Raw genomic sequence first — 22,034 nt, forward strand, 5'->3', positions numbered from 1 at the left:
AAGTGGGAGACGTTGAGGGAGATTTCCAGTGGAAGCAGAAAAATAAAATGTACTAACTGGATGGTGATTCTCCCTCACATGACAAGAAAGGGGAAAAAAAAAAAACCGTTGTGCTTTTGGCTGTGCTTGGTACCCTGTCATAGTGCATGAGGTGAGTCACAACTTGTTTATTTATAGCCCTGACCAATCAAAGCTGAACGCTCTGAACTTCATTCAAGACCAGCAGGCACTTAGGATGTCTTGTAAACATTTGCTCTGTGAGCAAGGAGTGCTCTTCTCGGCAGCAGACAGGACAGGTGCCTGGGCTGCTGCTTCTAAAACACAAAACAGATTAGAAGATCGTGGCCTGGATTATCTAGATTGGAGGAGAGAGAGAGAGAATTCCTCTTACCATCTGAAATGCCAGAGAGTGAGGATCTGGGACAAGATGAAAGGTACAGTACACTGATTCTGACGGCCTTCTCGTGCCGTGCAGTGCGGACCGAGGGTTTGTGTCATTAGCCTCTGCGCACTCCTGAGTTCTTAGCCTAAGATCAATTTTCTCTGCCTTGTAACAGATCATCTAATTCTCCAGGGGCTTGCCTGTAATGCTCACCTAAGGCTTATTGGGAAAGAAGTATTAGATCTTAAAGTCTGCATAGAGATTAAGTTGTAGAGCTCTTATGTAGTACTTAAACTAAAGCTAAGGGAAGAAAATACTGGGTGTTTTCCACCTAGCCACTTTTCCCAACCATGGGACAACTTGCAAGCCTCAAAATGTCAAAGACACAAATAGTTTAGTCGGAGACATGTCACTGGCAGAACCATAACTCATTACTGTGAGATAGGGCACTGTGTCCCTTTGAGGTATGCCTATCTTTCTGAAGTTTAGCTTCTATCTTAATTACCTCATAAAACCAACAGTCAAGACAAGAAGAAAGTAGTTTGATCTAAAATTTCATGACAGTTTAAAAAATGCTGTCTTCTCCAATATGATTCAACACATTCCTGTGAAATAAATGCACCAATTAACTTTAGCTAAATAGATTTTAAAAGTAGGTGTTACTGATGCTTGGCTCTGAGAGAGTTTATAATCTCAGTTTCTTAAAGTCCACATAGTCTTTCCATTGTTGCAATTTTTAATATCTTTATGCTAATAAAAAAATCTGCTCTAAAATAGTGTTAATGAAATATTTGCTATTGGGGGGAAAAAAAAAGTGGAAACACAAGTTAATTAACAAAATGCCAGAATATAGAGGCAAATGTGAGAAATTACAAGAATCAGAAATGAGCATTTCATTGTGACTTCAGGTTTGATTTCTTCTAGTTAGATTTAAATTAGAACATTTATGTGGACGTTTTTTCAATACTATGTCAGTGTGTTGTGGTAAGATGAAATACAGAACACGACTCTGGTTGTCTGTTGTAGATCAGTATATTCCAGCATGGTCACCTAATTGGATGAGTGCGGGTGACTGGGTCTCTGCAAGGGTGGGGTCACCTACGCGTTTCCGTTTGCAGGGATTGAAGTTGTGCCCTATATATGACATAGATTAAAAATAATTGTAGTAGGAACTGGCATTTTTTTCTTCTAAGGAACATTGAGTCATTACTGATAGCCACCAAAGTGTTAATTGCTATTCATTAAAAATGTTTAGCTGGATCTCCGGTTTGCTAAATTTTGTATTTTTCAATACAGGAAAACAGCAATATGCATGACACATTTAAAAAAAAAGAGGTTTCAAATCATAATAATTTGTTTTTTTCTTTTGGTTCCATTTTATAAAAGTTATGCATCATGTCATTCCTTGAAAATGTATTGTGTTTTTTTTTTTAAATCAAGATGAGAGAAAATCTTCTGAGTTGAAAAGACAAAATAATTCTAAAAAAAAATAATAATTACAAAATTCAGATTTGGGGAAAAATAGCAGTAGTGCTTACCAATATGGAAAAGGATGCAGCTGGTATGCAAAACACAAGCTTTGTAATGTCTAACATCCTTTGTTCACAATTCTGTCTCTGTAAAGGGTTGTAGGAAGTTTTGGCAGTTAAATAGAAGTAATACTAGGCCGTAAACCTCAAGTTCTGTTTTTTTATGAATCATAATTTTGATTCTCCTTTTTAAAAAAGGATGAACCTTTTTAAAGCAGTAATCTGAAAAAGCATAATAATAGGACCTGCTCTCCCTGTATAATTTCTGAAACTACCATTAAGTTAATTGACCCTGATTCCAGGTCCCTCATCCTCTTGTGTCTTTGCTGTTGAGCAGAAAGTTTTGAGAAAACAGTTTAACCAAAATGTTGCTTTTCTTTTTTTTTTTTTTTTGGTAGTGGACAGTATATATCTGGAGAACATTCCTATGGAAGTGTTAATGATATTTAGTGGAGGTCAGAATATTTTAGTCCAAGTTAAACAGGAGGAAATAGAAGGAGGATCTATGGGAACTATACTGGAACAGTATGGGAACTGTACTGGAGCAATTAATTGTAGAAATGCAAAAGAAGAGACAGCAATGTAAATGCACAGATTATGGGGTAGTTTTGAGGGCACACTGAATGAAAGCTACTGCTTTATATATTTTAAAAAGAGCAATGTTATTTTTGTAGAAGCTGTAGAAGGAGATTTGTTTGCTGATGGGTTTCGGCACACTGCTGCAATCCTAGTAGCTCCTTCTTGTGTGCAAACAAGTAATTCTTACATCCTCTCCCCTCAAGTTCATGCCCTACTTGAGTAAATATGTAATATTGCATCACAAGCATATTTTATGAATGTTGTAACGTCATAGTTAAAGATGTGGCATTGGTCAATAGTCTGTTAGTCATACTGTGAATTTAAATGTATAATAAGGAAAGCACAAATACTTTGTCAGGCTAGTAAAAAAGCTAAGAGTTGTGAAGGTTAGGTGGTACTCATATCTTTTGCTCTGTTTTGTCATATGATTCTGGTCAGTAGTAGATCAAGAACTGTGTGGAAAGTAATGGTCAAAGGTAAAGGATTGAAAACAGTTTAGCATAAGAACGATGTATTCGCCTGGTAATTCTTTATCATCAGGTTCTGTGTAGTTAATGGTGTAAAACAGTGTAAAATATTTTTAAAAAACCCACAAAACAAAAACAAACAAACAAAACAAGCAAACAAACAACAACAAGAAAAAAAAAGCAACCAACCAACCAAAAAAAAAAAAAAAAACAAAAACAACAACACACCAAAACAAACAACAACAACAAAAAAAAAAAAAAAAAAAAAAAACCCCAAAAAAAAAAACAAAAAAAAAAAAAAATCATCTTCAAGAACAAAATTTTACATTTTCTTCCCTGAAATAACTAGAATGTGTAAAAGATGTAGGAAATAATCGGTCCTGAAGGGGTAGAAGCTCATGGCTGTAGGTGCTTCAAAGAGGTACCAATGTGTAACTTGCTCTGTCAGAACAATTTCTCTGTTTTTCTCATTACTGTCACCTGCCTAGTATCGAAAAGGATAGTCCACCAAACCACTAGACAGGAACCTTTTAGTACTTGTATAGAGGTGGGAGAGAAAGCTACATTATTTTGAACCTTTTGATTTTGAATTACAGTCTTACAGGGCATGACCTTTCTCAGTATGTGCTTGGACTTAGAAAAATGGAGATCCAGTTAAAAGCCAAATCTGCATGTTATTTAACTACTTGAAGCGTGTTGAATTGAAGTTATGTAAGAATATTTGTTTATTCTTCTATAATTAGCTAATAAAGTAGAAAGAATTTTATTTCCTTTTATGATTAAATTCAGTGCACAAATGTAGACAAGTGGTTAACTTATGCCAGAAACTCTCAGCAATATATCAAAGTTAATGATCACCCGCTCCTATGAAATACATTAAAACCCATTGAAAAGAGTCAGAATTCAGTTCTTCACAGAAAGAATTAAAACTGCCTTTTAATATTACACAAGAACTTGTTTTCATGGTTTTGCAGGTTAAAAGTATTCCTTGTCTGGCACTTGAAAATCCAATTTTCCTTTTTGTGCAGCTGCTCTGCAACTCGAGGAGTGCTTAGCTCATCTTTCCTAGCTGTTTGACTTTGAGAGGCCTTGAACTAGGAGTATCCCAGCTGAAGAATGTGGAGGCTGAAGGCGGGAAATGAATTGGTTTTGTGAAAAAGGGTTGTAAGAGTTGTCCTTTTGGGAGAAAAATAAATGTGAAATAATTGCTTCCAGCAGCTTGGTAGAGCTGTCTAAAGTTCTGCAAGCAGAACTTTACGCTCTGTTCATAGGAACAAGACTTCCTTACTTTTCTGAACAAAAGTGGTGCACTAAAAATTTCTCTTTTGCATTGTCACTTTCTATTACAAATGGAAGCTGACTTGGAAGACCCAGCCCTTGTACTGCCTTGGTAAAAAAACAACAGCAAGCAATAGTAACGGAATGACAGTCTGTAATAGTGTTTATGTGGCACTGAAACAATTTTCATGCAAAGAGACTTTTAAAAAAATCTGCACTTATTGACTAGTCATGACTTTGGACTAATGGCACTTGACTATCAGATCACGTTTCACGTTTTGAACATTTCATGACCTCAAACTGGAGTAGCTGGTGCTCTCCTCAGTGGAGGTGGACAAGAGTAGCACGGGTCAAAGGAAGGGTTTCCCCTGAGAGCTCACCTATCAGTTTACTTAGAAGCGTCTTAGAGGAGCTGGACAGTGAAATGTGCCAAATTTAGTTGGAGTGTATGTTGTTGATTTTAGCAGGACATTCAGCAAAACTGACAACATTTAGTACAGTCTGTTATGTTGAGGAACTTGTGTACTGGAATCACCTTCAAAAAAGTTGGAGTTAACCTGTTTGTATCTGATCAGCTAAAGAAAGACTATACAGCTCCTTAATAAGACTTTATAAGATGACTGATGTTATACTTGAATGGAAATGTTGAACACATCCTCTCTAAAATAAAATCCTGGTAGTAATAAGTAATTTTTCTTTTTAAGCAACCTTAAAAAAGGTTGTTTAAAAGATAGGACAAGATGAGTTCCCCTACCCCTCTGCAGAACACTTGAGTGTATTTTTATAACAATAGGATTGCTTTAATTTTCAGAATTGTTTGTTCTTGATTAGTAATATAAGCAAAAAAAAACCCCTAATTTATGAGATTGATATTATTTTGCAGCACACCAATGGTAAAATGTTCCCATGTCAGTCGAAAAGAAGAAAATTCTATTATGACTTTCGTTTAACACACTGTGCAAGAAGCATATAGAGTCAGGGCTGAAATGTTGCTTATATTCTATTTTGTTGCAAGTCACATGTCCTGACCAGTCTACTCTGCAGTCTGTTGAGAAAAGCACATGAAGCCTCATGAAATGTGGATTTAAACACATTTCTCACACAGTAATATTACCAAAAAAAAAAAAAATCATCTTCAAGAAATAAAAGGGGCATGCATGTTACTGAAAGGGGTGAGATATGATTTTTTCAGGTTTTTATTGCACACCTTTCCCTGAAAAAAAGCCAGTAACAGCAAATTGGACTTACTCACTGTTAATAAAAAGCAGAAAATTGAAGTGTCAGAGAAAGATAGATGAGGTCAGAAAGAAAGCACTTCAAAAGCCTGCAAAGCAATGTTGCACAGTACTAAGAGAATTAACTTAGTTCTCTAGAAATTATGTATTTGAACTACAGGAGAGATGATAATTAAAGGTGATTTTTGGATTGGGAAATGTCAATTACTCTTTAAGACTGATAACTAGGTTCTCCAACTTCAAATTAAAAACAAAATCCATCTCACTTGGTCTGTATGTTAGAGATTCCAATTTTGCCCAAGCCTTAACATGGAAAGGATGTCAAGTGTGATCGGTTAAAGGATGTTTGCCCCTGTATTACATGTTGGTGAGAGCCTAAACCTGTGCGGCACCTATAGGTTAGCAGTGGGAAATAAAGCATGTATGGATATTTACAAGCAGGAGAGATTTCTATTAGAAAAGCTTTGTAGAGTTTATAGCAAAAAGGTTGTAGATGAAGATTCTCCCTAAGGTTGTGAGCGGAGTGTATTTGTGGATGCTTCCCGTGTCCCTTCTTCCTTCAGTAATCCAGCAACCTTTTGTGGAACTCTTTGAAGCAAGCAGGATTTTACATGGAGTCCCAGTGATTCATTTAAATTGCAAGTCTTGTTGAATTGCTCATAGCCACATGACACAAATATAATTATTTTAGTGTACTTAACAATTGCATAGCATCCAGAAGTGGCACAGGATAAAGCACAATTCTATATAATCACCTTTTAAATTAGCCATGTAGATCATTAAGATGCTATGCTGTGAATTCAGTGGTGCTTCCTATTATGTCTTTGCACGTAGTGCACATAACATTCACCAGTTTGTTACACTGAATTACAACAAAGCTAATCAATAGTATATTGTTTTCTACCACACAGTTCAATAGGAACTTTTAGAGGTTTTGTCATTGCTACTTTAATATACCTAACTGTAAAATGTGCTTTTTACACTATTTCATAAATTTTGGAGAGAGAGATAGGGATGGTTATTTTCATTTTGAGTATGTGGTCACCTGAAATTTAAATGTAAAAAAAAATTTAAATGTTTTTCACAAACTTCATCTAACTACTATTTTAAATCTCTTTTCCTGGTACCTGACTGATTTAGAAGGCAAATTCTTAAATATATGTTTGGCATAGGTCTTCAGGTATAAAATGCATGTTTCAGAGGTCATTATACTCACTCCTTTCTGTGGTGATTCCTCTCCTCACAGGAGAGACCTGTGAAAAGGTAAATCTGCTTGACTGGGGTTTGCTAACAGTTTACACTCTTGATTTTATTTGGTCAATTTTCATACTTACCTCCTGGTTGCCTGCAAGTTTTGTCCTTCAATACCTACATCCCTTACAGCTGCATCATTCTGTAAGCTCTAGGTACTACTTTTTAAAAGCCTACAAAATAACCATATTACCTTTATTTTTATTTACATTTTTTTGGGAGTGTAACTTTAAGCTCCTTCACCTTGACTAATACATCCTGTGTTATCCTTAAAATTAGAGTCTGCACAGGTCTCAAGCATGTGTGGTTACAGTTGAGAAATCAAGGTTTAGAAGCTCTGCAATTACTAATTCTTTGTTTATGTAGGTGCAGTCCTTCAGATCCACCACACTACGGTGTACTTTGTCACTGCTACAGTTCTCAGTAGCATATCTATTTGAAGATGCAAATAAAACTGTGTACACATAATTAAAAACAATCCAGCACATCACGAAGAGATCTTTAAACCAGTAACATGAGAGCTCCTGACCTTTCTGAGAGAAATGTGTTGGGGCTTTGCCTGAACAGATGTCTAGATACAAAATGAGAGCATGACACCATCAGTCATTTTTAGAGAATGTAATGCCACTGACTCTTCTGGCTAGAGTTTGTGACTGTGATGAGTTGAAGCATCTGGGGCGTGAGGGTGTTTTGTGAGGCTTTTTTTGTAGCTACTAGGTAACAGTTTATGTATTTGTTCAGTTCTAGAAATTATGCAGTCGAATTGTCACACTGAAAATCAGCAAGCTGAATTTCTTGCACCTGTAGTTGCCTAAGATCAGAGTAAGGCTTCAAAATATCCCCCAGTGTTTCTTCTGAAATAGAAGAGTGTGACTACAGTAGAATTGACAAAAGTGTCTCATGATTTCTTGTGGCCTACAAGAAACTGCTGGGTATTCTTCTGCAGAGCAAGCTTAATGGTGGGTTTGTAATGTTGTGAAGCAAATTTCACCTGTACCACCCAGTCTTCTTGCTTTGCCAGCAAAAGGTCATGTGGACCACGGGTCCAAAGCAATACCCTTTATATCCGCTGCGGTCCATACTTTCAACATCTTTTCCACTTGTCAAAAGAAAGGATTATTAACAATGCAGAGAAGAAATTGCTGAGAACTTTCCCTGCAGATGTACCATTCTGCTGCATAATTTGCGTGTTTGTTTTGAATTGTTATTAGTTACCCCAATGTCGCTTGTTGTATCTCCTGTTTAATCTCTGAGGGTTTTATATTAGTGGTTAGCATATATGAAATATTGCATTATTATGCTACTTTGTGCTTTCATCTTTTTTTTCTACCCATTTTTGCTATTAACTCAGTTAGTAAGCCAACTATCTACAATTGTCCGATGTATTTAAAAGCTCTGTTTTGATAGTAGGCATCAGACCTATCCATTTCCTCTCTTTGTACTTCCACGAAGTTCCTCTTTGCTTCATAGTGATTTTAAATAGAGGTTAGGAGTAAAGTCTGTAAAAGAATTTTTTAATTCAGAATACTGTCACAGTAGTAGTTTTCAACACTAAAATAAACAGGCAACTCTTTAAATACGTATTATTAATGCTACAGAATGGTTTACAAAAACTGGAAGCAATGTTTCTGTAAGGAGAGTAGCTGACCCATGAAAATTGCAGTTCTCATAAGACAAAACCCTTGTATACTACTTTTCTCAAGCCACTGATTATCAGAGAGGATGGAAATTGAAATCACTGTTATGGACGTGAAGCAGACAAAGTTCTGTGTGACGTTGCTGATCTTTCCTGCGGGGTTCCTACAGTGTTCTCCATGAGTTATTTCATGGTTTTACTTCTGTCAGAGGCAAACACCCGCATGCAGTGCTATGCATGGCTGGAAAATATTTTGGGTTTTCTCTGTCTTACAAAAGTCAACTAGTCCAAGACGTGAGACTGTGAATTTCAGGTACATTGTTTTAAATTGTTTATGATTTTTTTTTCGAAGGAGGCAGTGGGAAACCCTAATCCTGAATATTTTGCAACAGAAGAGGAAATTGCACTACTGCAATGCTATAATTACTGTACTAGTCAGGAATAGGGCAGCGGTTTGGGGTTTGAACTTTAATCAGTTTTATAGAATGGTTGAAATACTAATTTTTCTCTAAGTCATGTTTTGCACTCCACTATGCATACAATAATTCAAACATGAACCTGTTGCTTATGTCCTGTATGAAATGGCTCCCAGACTTTACTCCAGTACTGGTGCTGCTCTGCCACCACCTCGTGGTGAAGTTGCTGTATGGGAGTTAAATAGAGGCACAGAGAAAGATGAAGTTTCTCCATATGAGAATTAGACATTTTTTGACCAACATGATTCCTGACATTTTCCAAAAAATGAAGCTGCAGAGGCTAGGAGTTCTGAAAATAGGAGGAGTTGTTTATGTTAGAAATGCTGCTTCCAAGTAATGAATATGTCTGCAGTGCAATAGAAAAGAAGATATGTAACATTCCCATGTAGAATAATAAAAATGGTATCATTTATGTGGGAGAAGACTTATTCCTGGCTTAGACAAAAGTATGTAAAAACTCACAGGTTTAAATGTGGGCAGTGGCTGGACCAAAGTGTACAAGAGTATTCAACATAAGCCCCAAATCCTCTCATCCTTTGTGTTTAGGAGAAATGAGAGCACAAATTTATACTTGTAAGAAAAAGTGGCTCTAATCTTGCTGAATTTGATGTCAGATGTTGTCCGGAGTTTGGCTGAAATGTTCAAGATTTTAAGGAGAACTTAACTTTGGGTACTCTTTTTGCTGAGACATTGGATTTGAAACTCAAAATGTATCAATATTGCTCACAAAAACACATACATTCAAAACTTTAAAATCTTCATGGCTTTCTTTATGTCAGGAGGTGAGTGACATTAACAAGTTCATATCCTAAAACGCAATGATGCCTTATTAGTTAAGAATTAACATTAAACCATAGCTAATAATACCATACAGCCAATACATACCTGTGTGTGTGTCCTCAGTAGAGAAGGCAGACAAAAGCAACCTACTAACCAGCTTTCAACTGAGAAAAGTCCAAATTCTCATGATGGCATTTAATTTTTACAATATGTGCCACTAACAATGAGTAAGCAATCTGTTGTTAAACAGATATTAATGTGAAAGTTTTTGATCCCTACAGGTATCTTTACAAGTGAGGATAATTTTTTTTTTTTAATTTTACATTTTCTGCCAATAAAAAAAACATTTTATATCTTGTTATTCCTAATATTAAACCAAATGTTTAAAAGTAACCTATGAACACCAAGTTCTTACAGGGTAAAGTTTGAACAGCAAAAATCTTATCAGTCACTTTACTGATGTTTGCTAAAATTGAAGTTATCCTGAGGAACTATCAGAGGACACTGACATTCGGAATAGCAAGAACTGCTGACAGGGCTTTGTGGTGTTTTAGTAGCTAAACAGGAGAGTAATTGTTCAGAAATAGGAGTTGGCAGTTTGATGTGACAGTCTTTGTGTTTGTCCTCATTGCTGCACACTGACCCTTGTACGTTCTTTTCCTTCATAATGTAGCTTTTTTATTTATCCTGTAATTTGATCCACCAATGACAAAATGTTTACTATTAATGCAGTGATGTATTGGATATTTAGTGGATTATGTAGCCAAGTCAAATGAGTGTAGGAGTGTTTATGCCTCCCTTGTGTTCACTGTGATCAAAGCTGTGTGCACTAAGCAGTGAGTTCTGTGAAAGGTAACTTTGTAAAACTGGTGCAGAATTTACTGCAGATTCTCAGTATTTGCATGATGGTACATCCGTGCTTTGCAGAATTTTTCCATTAGAAAAAAGATTGAATTTGCCCTATATATAATATGTGGAAACAAGCACAGGTTTTTGTAGCATAGCAGCAGGCATTGGATTGCTATAGGCTATAGCTTTGCAGCATGATGTTTTCAACCAGTTTCAACTTTCATATGAGCTATAACCAAAGTTGTTTTGTATCTTTGTTTTACTCAGCTGGAAAGTCATCAATTCCAGGCAAGACTACAGACCCAGAATAAATCAGTGCATTTCAGAAACACTGATGAATTTATTTGTATTTCTTCAAGAAATGTCCCACTTCAAGGAACAAAACCCTGGCAAGGTAAGCACTCCCAAGTAAGATTAACAGTTTGATATTATTTAATAAAGAGATGAGATAGAAGAAAAATACAATACAGATTATTATACCTTCAGTTATGATTTTCTGCTTTTTCCTGTGGAGAATACTGGCAGGTCATCAGTAAGCAAAGCTGTTCACAGTAAAATTTATAGCAATACAGTCACTTCCCTTACAGCTGCTGGAACCTCACTAGTCATTCCATGGAGAGGAAATTTAAAACATCACAATGTACTAAAACTTTGAAAAAGCAGAAAAAGTATTCAGTTCCTAAACTTTTTTTTTTTTTTCCCTGAAATAACTCTATTTTTGAGAAGTAGCTGCACGCATACTAAATGATAGAAGAGAATTCCAAATATTTTATTGTGATAATTTTTTTTTTTTTTTTTTTTTTTGCTGGAAAGGGTGAGCTGGAGAACCCAGTTCATGAGGAGGCAAGTAAGAGTAAGGTTTCTTCCTTCTAAATAGGAAGAGTATCATGATGTAGTTCTAGCCAAAAGCGACGCAACTTTCTTTTCCAAAGAAAAGTAAAAATAATGTAGACGCCTATCCTGGCAATAGTAGATTTTATTTTTATATTTGTATTACTAAAATATAATTCAAAAGGAGATTAGGAGGCTTTTTCTCCTCTTTTGATCTCAACTAGCTTTGCCACAAAATCTTTCCTGAAAACAGGCCCTTCTGAATTAGCGAATAGGAAGTATTTAGTGCCACAGTAAATATTAGGAGTTTAGACTGAAAATAACAGATGTGCAACAGGATTAAATACATTTCAAAGAAGAATAAATTATACGAAACAAAGTTAGTTGTTTAGGATAATGAAGTTATTTTTAAAAGAAGTAGGTGTATATTGAGCTAAGGAAATGCAATATCACTATACACAATCCCATAATTTTGTCATGTAGTAACATGACACAGTAACTGTATGTTAAGATACAGCTAATACTGATTTAGTACTTTTTTGACATGTTTCATTTGCATTTTCCTGATCTCTTTCTCAAAGCTGTGTCCTTATTTTACTGCTCTAATTACAAGCAAATTAGGCCCTAATGCTATGTGCAAAACTTTTTTTTTTATTAATGATTTTATTGCAGTTCAACTCCAAAAGCAAATGGATTCTTTCTGTAAGCAGACCAATCCTGCACTTGGGATGATGCAACTGTGAAAGATGCTCTTTATGTCTTGGTCACAGCAGAAGCCAAGTCTCAAGTTTTATATTGAAAATTCTGCTCAGTCTTGATGTTAGCAGGGATGCTAAAGCAGAGTAGCCAACAAGCATCAAGAGGATGCTTGCCAGCATAGGAGAGAGAACAGTTGCACAAAGCAACAGAACAGGGGAGAGAACTGTACTTATAAGAAGGAATTATTTTTGCTTTTCTAAACATGCAGCAAGTATGCATTGTAACATTTCAGTTACTGAATGGTTTTATTTTTTTCCCTGCATATCAACTGTTCAGCCTTTTTTTCTGTAATGAAGGTGAAGTAATTTCTAGTTGTTTTTTTTTTTAATTTTAGCATTAACCATGAACTTGTTGAAGCTCTACAGTAAATGAATAAAAAGTAGTGTATTTCTTTAATAGGAGGTACATCCTCATTAGCCAAAATGGGAAATTGCTTATTTCCACTAGAAGCGTTAAAGTATTTCCTAATTTTATTTTAAAAACCTTCAATTCCCCACTGCATTCTAGATTTCGTTTAGCATGCAACATTTTTCTTTTGCAAAATGATCTAAATATTTAAACAGTGGAAGCGCTAATGGCCAATTTTAATGTTTCTGCCAGTTTTGCCTGCTAGTCTGCAGTATATGTACATTTTTCACTGTCTTGGGGAGTTACATTCCTGGAGTTGTCCTCTCCTATGTCTTGTGTAAGTAGAGTCTCTTTTTCCATCATGATTTATGTATGTGGTTTGATCATCATTTGGTCTCTGTATAGGGGGTACTTACTTATTTGTATTTACACACACATGCAAGTTGCAGATGACACCAAGCCGAGTGGTGCAGTTGGCACACCAGAGGGATGGGATGCCATGCAGAGGGCCTAGAAAAGCTTGAGAAGTGGGCATCTGTGAACATCATGAGGTTCAACCAAGCCAAGTGCAAGATCCTGCACCTGGGTTGGGGCAACCCCCAATATCAATACGGGATGGGGGATGATGGGATTGAGAGCAGCCCTGTGGAGAATGACTTGGGGGTACTGGTAGATGAAAATCTGGACATGAGCTGACAATGTGCATTCACACCCCAAAAAGCCAAGAGCATCTTGGGTTGCATCAAAAAAGTCATGGCCAGCAGGTGGAGGGAGATTAATCTTCCCCTTTACTCCACTCTCATGAGACCCCACCTGGAGTACTGCATCCAGTTCTGGAGTCCTCAGCACAGGAAAGACATGCACCTGTTGGAATGGGTCCAGAGGAGGGCCACAGAAATTATCATAGGGCTTAGAACCCGTCTCCTATGAGGAAAGGCTGACAGAGTTCGGGTTTTTCAACCTGGAGAAGAAAAGGCTCCAGGGAGGCCTTATTGTGGCCTTTCAGTACTTGAAGGGGGCCTAGGAGAAAGCAGGGGAAAATCTTTTTAGCAAGGCCTGTTGTGATAGGAAGAGGGGTAATGGTTTTTAACTAAAAGAGGTTTTTAACTAGTCTAGATTTAGACTAGATACAAGGACAAAATTTTTTACCACGAGGGTGGTGAAACACTCGGCTCTGAGCAACCTGATCTAGTTGAAGATGTCTCTGCTCACTGCAGGAGGGTTGGACTAGTTGACCTTTAAAGGTCTCTCCCAACCCAAACCATTATATGATTCTATGATGCATATTTATATATACATACACACATATATCCATACGTATGTAGGTTCTGACAAGTGCTTTTTGTCATTTGGAAGTCAGCTTCCAAGTTTTTTCAGCATGTTGATACTGGCAGTGTTGCATAGTCACGATTCTCAGGTAGAGAGGTATCAAAATCAGACTAAATCAAGATAATAATAGATGTTACAGTGATCACAAATTGTGCCTTACTGGTAATAAAAAGGCTGTCAGTATGAATACAGTGGTATTTTCTGCAGTGAGTAGGAATGGCTCCTAGAAACTGGATGTGACATTAGCAGTTTGTCTGACATAGGCATTTCACAGTGTGTTTTTATGCAAAACTAATTGTTTTATGTAAAATTACTAGTTATCTTATGCAAATGAATGTTTCAGCTTTATTGAGTAACTTCTTATAAAGCAATATTTCAATACAGTTTTTCTCTCTGTCTTCATTTTTATCACAGTATTGTGTGCCTTTTTATGTCCCTTCCTTAAGTGCAATGAATTTGGACAGAAAGTGTGCAACAAAATTAAGACTGTTCTGATGAAACTAGATTTTGGAGTAGTGGAATATATCAACCAGAAGAAAAAAGAGAGATCTGGTGAGTAGTTAAATATAGTCCCAAGTAATGTATTTCTGTATGCAGAGAGAAGTTTGTTGCCCTTGCAGACAGATTGGTTTGTCCTGCAAAGCCACCTGTAAATGTATTTCTTGCTTTGAACCTGGCTACTGTGCATAGCTTTATAAGGTGTTACACTGTGTATCAGGCATCTGATATGGTAAAAAAAGTAATGATATGATATGGTAAAAAAACTAATGATTTCATGGACGGTAACAAGGCAAGACTGGTGATTCTCCTCATTCTTGATTAGGTGTACTGTTGGTAGGTTTTCAGGAAAAACTACTCACTCTAAGTATGCAATGCTTAAAATCTCTGTTTAAATAAGGCAAACAACAGCCAAGGAGAGAGACTCATTCAAGAACACTTAAGTACATTATCAGAATTTTCAGTAAGAGCCTGAACTCTGTTCCAGTAACTAATCCCACAGTGTTTTCACTCCCAACAGGAACAAGAATTTGTTTTCTTTCCCAAATCCTCAATAAGTATTTAAGAATTGCAGTAGGATAGTAGGCACAAATTAATCAAGATTTTGGTTAGAAAAGGGAGAAATAATTTTAAAACAAAATCTCACCTATCTCACCTGAGATCTTTTTAACATTTGAAACTTTTAGATATTAAGAATAAAGCTATTTCAAGAAAATTATTTATATGAACAATGTTATTCTTAGTTTGCTTTTTGTTTGTTCTACAGTATTGGTAATTAAACCTTTGTAGTGTAGTCTCCTGTATTGTTCCACCTGGTTCTACTTTTATGAGAAACTGGCAGAGAGAGAGATCAGACTATTGTTTCATAAATGTCATAAGCCAGCACTGGGCAAATGGTTGAGGTTAGCTTTGTTCTTTCTTGCTTCTTGCCTTTCTCAGTTAATTTAACCGAGGCAAGTTCCCTGCCTTGCTTTGCTACTCGGGTTCACTACAGGGGTTCACAAACCCTTGTGCTGGCACAAGAGAGGAAATAGCAATTTGAAAAAATAGGCAACCAAGAAGAGCATGACTGTGTTTTTCAGATTATACTGGTTTAAAATATTCATGAGGCTATTCTCATGCAGAGAGAGGAGGTGAAGTTTGTGTCTCTGTTCATCTATAAGGAGCAACATTCAGCCAGGCTTCAGAGGATGCTTTGTATGCCTATTTGCATAAAAATGTGAGTGCAGGGTAGCTGGTGCAAAGAAGAAGGGATTTATGAATGAAGATTGCATGCAGTTATCCAGAAAATTGCATGTTGTCGCCTAAAGGTAATGTGCTGGGATAACTACACTGCCTGTTACAACTGGGATGCTGTGCCAGCAGTGCAGTTTAAAAGGTAAGATGTTTATTGCCAGGGCAGGTAACCCTCTGGTGAGCAGCAGAGACTTCTGAAGGAGGTACAATACAGGTAAATAACTCTGTTGGAATGTATTTCAGAGCAACATTCTCTCTCCTGCTTTGGCTGCTGCACAATGTATTTTGGTAAACACCGAGCCTCTGAGCGTGCCTGGTTTTCCTCACCTTAGTAGAGTATCACATAAGTGATGCACTTTGTCAACAGGTGAAAGTTTCCTGTCCTATGCAAGCTGTGTGACAGAGAACACACACTGAACTTGGGAGTCTATTGTCATGAGTAGGATAAAAAATATTTTTTTTTCTTTCAGAAACAGCAAAAACAAAACCCACAGAAGATGACAGTGAATTAGACATATCAGCCCTGTGTCCTAAGGTGACTTTTTTTCAGTCAGCCTTTTCTTGCTTTTAAAATCTATATAGATAATGGCGAGTATTTAGACTACTGTCTCTGTTCTTCTGTGGAAGACTTTAACTTGCTCAGGAGGCTGTGTTCCTGAACTAAGTAGTATGCTTTAAAAGTGGCTCATAGTCTCCATCTTTAGGCTTATACTAATTGACTTAACTGCATTTGTGACTTCTGGCCTTCAAGGTGACGGTTTCTTTGGCCTACTGAACTAAGAATGTGTTTATTTTCTGTTGGCTGTAGAATGATTAAAATTTCATAGCAAAGAGCTATTTTTATTTGCAACAGTGAAATTGCAGTTAATTTTTATCAAATAACAGTACAAAAGGGAAGAGTTGGTAGAAAACCGTCATAATTTGTCAGATGCTTCTGTAATCACTTGTCTGATCATTTTAAATGATAGTATAAATCAGTATATTATCTATAAATATATTTTGAGATATGCATGAGAACTCTCTAATATCTCCTTTCCCTCTTAATATTCTAAATAACTGTATGGCAAAGGATTTTCCATTATAATCAGTACAGTGATTAATACAAAATATTTTTATTTAGCTAGGTTTTGACTGTCTTATAGATAATGGGCTTGGTTCTTGATCCAAACTGATGCATTTATTTACATTTATGGATATTTTGTATTTGCAGGCTCATTCTGCTTTCATTAGAGCAGGCTATTACTTTCAAATTCAAATTTCTGGAATTTTCTATGCTTCTTTAGTATAATACATCTTTCAGTTATTACAGAGAGGCATGCTTCACTTCTAAGTAACGTATACGCCTATTTTCATGTTTCTACCATTAAAGCTTAAACAGAAGGCAGTTTATATTGTTGTGACATACAAGAGGCTTCTTTTTCAGTATCTAAGAATTTGCTTCTTTCCTGTAGCGTGAATCTTTTGAGTATAAGAATACTATGTATGGGACTTTTTTGTGTGCAGATTAGTCCTGCGGTGGTTGCCAAAGAGCTGTCGGTGTCTGACACGGATGTCTCAGAAGTATCGTGGACCGATAATGGGACCTTTAACTTATCCGAGGGGTATTCTCCACAGACAGACACGTCTGATGGTATGTAGTGGCTTCCTCTGCTTCAGTGACCAATTGTGGTCCTGGAAGTCTCCTGAAAATGACTAGAGAATTTGGAGACAGAAATTTTTGGGGTTGTTGTTTTTTTTTCCTGTACAATGAATTTAAAATTAATTCCAATGTTTTATATAATTTTAGATACATCTTATATAAGAACTTTCCTCATCTTAAAAATAGTAAAGTACCACAGTAAGTGTCTAAATAAGTAAGTAGTGGTGGGTAAAACCAACACGTTGAATAAGTGCCAGATTTCACTCTCTCTTCCACCCAACCCTTTCAGGAAGTAAAATTTTTAAGTGAATACCAATGCTTTTGTGGGCAACCTATTCAAATAAAAGCTGAGGAAGAAAAACAGTGTGTCTTTATTGCTAAACAGACAAAGTATTGTTAGGTTTTGTTACTAGAATGCTAAAGAAGAAAGACAGCAATGAGCCTAAATTAGATGTGAAGACTAAGACTAGGAAAAGATTCTCAAGCACTTGTCTTGATCTTGACCAGATCTTTTAAATTCTTACTTTTTACAGATGAAGCGTTTAGATAGCACTCTGCCTGAATAAACATTAAGGTCAATAGTAGTTTGTTGTAATCTGATCTGTGGATTTGTTGCTCTGCTCATCTTGCATTTCTCCTTTTATAGGAAAAGTTCACTGTAGATGTCAAGTAGAGTGATATTACTTACTGACATTAATCAGGCCAAATAATTTAAACTATTTTCTTAATATTTCAAGCTGTAAATGGACAACATTGTACGATCACAGAATCACAAGCAGGAAGGAGCCCTTGTCATTCATCTCATCTAACCTCCTATTCAGAGCGGGTTCAACTTTATTGAGTTGCCCAGAGCTGTGACCATTCGAATTCTGAGCATCTGCAGTGCTAGAGAGTCAGAAACATCCCTGGGCAGCCTTTGTCAATATTTGCTCACCCTCAAGATGAAAAAATTTTTTCTTACAGCAAATCAAAATTTCCCGTGTTCCAGCTTGTGTCAGTTTGCTCTTATCTTTCCACTGTTGCACCTTTAAGAAGAGTCAGGCCCCCATCTTCTCTGTACCTTCCCTTTAGGTAAAGACAACTATGTGATCCCTCCCTTTGCCACCTTCTCTTAAGACCAAACAAAGCCCATTCTCTCAGCATCTCCTCACATATGTCCTGTTTTCCATCCCCGTAACAGTTATGCTGCTGCTCTAGTGGACTTATTCCAGTCTTTCATTGTGCACGCAACCTGGTGCTGCTGTGCAGGTTACTCTGTCCCAGATTCAGGACTTCACATTTGCTTTTGCTGAATTTCATGATGTTCCTTTTCAGCCCGTTCTTTTCACCAGCCTGCTGAGGTCCCTCTGAGGGCCCTGCCTTCCAGAATACCAAATAGACCTGTCCCACAGCAGCTCCTGTCTGCCTTCTGAGAGTGCACTCCATCCTGTGAACCAAAGCATTGCACAGTGTTGATTTCCGTACCTTTGAGAGATACTACTAATAACTGGCTCCAGTTGGACCTTGGATCACAGCCCTTTCACCCTCGTAGTCTGGCCAGATTTCCACGCACCTTACAGTTCACTTACCCAGTTTGCTCACCAGGTTGGCTGTCAGGATAATGTAGGAAACTGTGTTAAAGGCCTTGCTAAGTGAAAAATAAACAACATCCACTCTTCTCCCCTATGGGGCATTTCAGCAAATAGGACATACACCCAAGTGCAAGACCAGATGGGATACATCCGAGGACTGGCTCATCTCCTGTCAGAGCTCTGTGCACTTGAGCCACCACTCTACATACAGCACAGCCCTTCCTCCTCACCTTCCCAGCCTGTTTTTCCTAAAGAAAGTGGAGAAAATGACATACGAAGCATCTTTAGGATTCATTTCCTTAGCCCTTTTGAATGCTTGTTTTCTTAGAAAGTAAGTTAAAACTGACTAATTTTTATCTTGTCATTCAAATACTAGATCCAAGTATTCCCTTATGCTCATTTAGGCCTCTTCCACAGGCCATGTACTGTACAGTATGTTTTACACGTTTCTAATAATAAATGTCATGCCATTAATGCAGCCATAAAAACCTAATATTTTATTTGTTTGCATTCTGTTTTTTATCCTCTTGAAAATGTGAAGCAATCCTGGTCATCTCTAGTGTTTCCATTTTCTGTTTCGTTTAATACAAGCATTGGCCAAGAAAGGAAAAAGTAATAAAATTAAGTCTTTACGTAGGTTTTATATCTTTATTTAAACGTTTTTTTTTAATTCTACAAGTGTATTAAAAGTTTGTAATATATTCGTACATGCTTACGTACTTGTAATTTATATATTGTGCAGAAAAAGAGTTGAGGGATCTGTTGTCACATGATACATTTTAGGACTTTATGCGGTTGGTGTATTTAGAAATAGCTGTGCTAAAGATTTGCACAGGTTATTTCATATACAGCTAGATACCATTTAAAAAGATAATTTCCTAAAATAACTTTCTGAGTTAGGTTGATTCCAGGTGATTTGTGGTACTAGGTTCAGGATCTCAAAACCGTCTTATTTTAGATGTCACACAAAGCTCCTCTGCATTCAGACTACACAAGACTGCTAGACGATGGAATAGTAGATGTACTCAAAGGAACACTATCTAACTGCATTTTTATGTTTGGTTGCTTTTTGGGGAGGCCCTTCCTGTTTGCTAACACTGTTTCCTTCTGTTAACCCTGTAATAGATTTTGACCGGCCTAGTGATCATGAAGAAGCTTTTGCTAGAGATCTTACAGAATTTCCTTCTCTAGAAAACGGTGCTGGAACAAACGATGATGATGACTCGAGCATCAGTATGCCCATCCAGCAAAAACAAACAAAGGAACAAATGTATTTCGAGGTGGATGATGCTTCCAGACAGAATAAAGAGAGACCGTCCACTGCAGGGCTTTCCTTGCCTTTGACCAGTGACCAAACCTTTAATTTAATGAGTGGAATTGCTGGGGATGTCATCGCAGCTGCAGTGTCTGCCGCCATCAAAGACCAGTTGCAGTCTGCACAGCAAGCTCCCTCACATGCAGTGCCCAGTCTGAGCGAGGAGACAGACACAGAGGAAGCTGATGATTTTGAACTGCTTGACCAGTCTGAGCTTGAGCAGATTGAGAAAGAATTGGGACTTTCACAAGGCCAAGAAGCAGAATCCCAGGAAAAGAAAAAATCTTCAGGCTTCCTTTCAAACCTCCTTGGAAGTCATTAACCTGGAAGTTGCAGCTGGTAACAAGAAGAAATTAAACATAAACCACATACACAAGGAAATCAAATGCAAAAAAAATAATAATTCTGAGCTGTAAGCTTTAACTATCCCTTTAGATGTGTTGTAATAATTTCCCTTACGCAGAGTGAATTAACTGGATAAATATCAGCTGATACTGATAGTTTAATGTTTCTGGTAGTTACACCTCAATGTAATAGCATGGAAATGAATTATCTATCCACTGTTCGGTTGCAGACGAGTGTCGGAGGTCAGTTGTTCAAAAGAATTGGGAGAGAGAGTTTTTTTTGTCTTTTTGCCAACCATGTATTTTGGGGTCCTGAGCCAAATTTTCAGTGTTGTCAGTTTATTTGCTCCTGGTTGCCAGCTATGTAATCCGATTAATTATTTACACCATGAGGGTAAGTTATCAGAGGATTGCATTGAGATTAACTAAATCTCACCTCCTTCAATCACGCTGAAAAGTATGAATCCCCACAGTTAGCATTACGTAGAGTGCATGAACCAGCACAACTCTAGTTTAAATGTGTGCAACACTATCAAAGAACCTGATTTCGTACTTAAATCTTTGAATTATTTTGGATACAGTGATGCATTTCCAAGCTTCTTTGCTGTTTTAGGCTTGTAGTTGTACAGCGGCGTGCTGTTTGACTGACTACCTGCTGTGTTCCTTGATAGAGTCTGGTCCTTAGCAGTATTGCCCATGTTAAGTCAGCCAACATGTTTTTATGTTTAAGAGTTAATATCTCATAAACTGAACAACCTATCTGGGAGCAGGTGGGGGTAGTTATTGTTTGGGATAGAGGTAAAAAAAAAAAAGAAGTCTTCTTAGGTGCCACTTCCTTAATTCAAGATTCTGTGGGTTTGGGGTATTTTTCCCCACAACAGCTGCTATCACTTGCAACAGAAGTTGCATTGCAAACTGAATATTTTAAGATTCTTAGAAGTATTCAGTGAGGTCATTTGCTGTAGGAGACACTCAGAATCTTCCTCTTGGCATGTAATTTAAAACATACAAAAAAACCACCTTATTTGCCAGTTACAACTCCAGACATGATGAGTTAGTGGCATGGAATCTTAAGCAAGTAACTCCTGTAACTTCTTCTAAGGGCTTTTTTTGTTTGCCTGTGACAAAACTGAATCATAATACCAAACAATAGTAATGAAAGAAATAGGAAGAAGTCAAGCTAGTTTTTTTTTAATGTGATGTAAGCCATTAGCAAAGTTGAGGGACCATGTCAGCTGCTACTACTGCTCAAGTGATTTTCCATTTGCTGGCATTTGAAGAGGTGAATACTGTCATCTAGGACCCTCAGAAGTACAGCAACAGATTATAAAACTCTTCCACTAACATATGTGTGGAACACAGGTAGACCTGTGTTTAAAGTTAACTCCTTTTTTTTTTTTTTTTTTTCTCCTTTTGAGGTGAAAAAATAGGCAGATGGCCAAAAAGAGTGTAGCAAAAGGAAAGATGCTGAGAATTTTTGACACTAGCTTTATTGTTGCTTGTGCTTTTGTGTCGGTAATGCATATTGACTGTGTTTGCTGTCCTTTACCAGTAAAAAAGTGAGCCTGTGCCTTCATTATCAATACCATTATGAGGTAATTGGATGCTGGATATAGATCCCACAAGATGCAGCTTTTGAAATTACAACATCTTAATATCAAAAGCAAGTTTCTGGAAATGCTTTAAAAAAACATGGCCACAT

The 22,034-nt window shown here is 37.0% G+C and overlaps 1 protein-coding gene across 1 annotated transcript; it reads left to right on the forward strand.

Moving 5' to 3' along the window:
* Positions 1 to 253: 253 nt before the first annotated feature.
* FAM134B (family with sequence similarity 134, member B) lies at positions 254 to 20,333 on the forward strand. The gene is made up of 7 exons (XM_008940948.1): positions 254 to 434; positions 10,730 to 10,856; positions 12,653 to 12,737; positions 14,144 to 14,281; positions 15,934 to 15,998; positions 16,967 to 17,093; positions 19,799 to 20,333. Exons 1-7 carry the CDS (start codon positions 400 to 402, stop codon positions 20,308 to 20,310), a joined length of 1,089 nt encoding a protein of 362 aa, XP_008939196.1. The 5' UTR covers positions 254 to 399; the 3' UTR covers positions 20,311 to 20,333.
* Positions 20,334 to 22,034: the final 1,701 nt, after the last annotated feature.

This window comes from Merops nubicus, unplaced genomic scaffold (genome assembly GCF_000691845.1).
Source record: "Merops nubicus isolate BGI_N331 unplaced genomic scaffold, ASM69184v1 scaffold19315, whole genome shotgun sequence".
Lineage (NCBI taxonomy): Eukaryota > Metazoa > Chordata > Aves > Coraciiformes > Meropidae > Merops > Merops nubicus.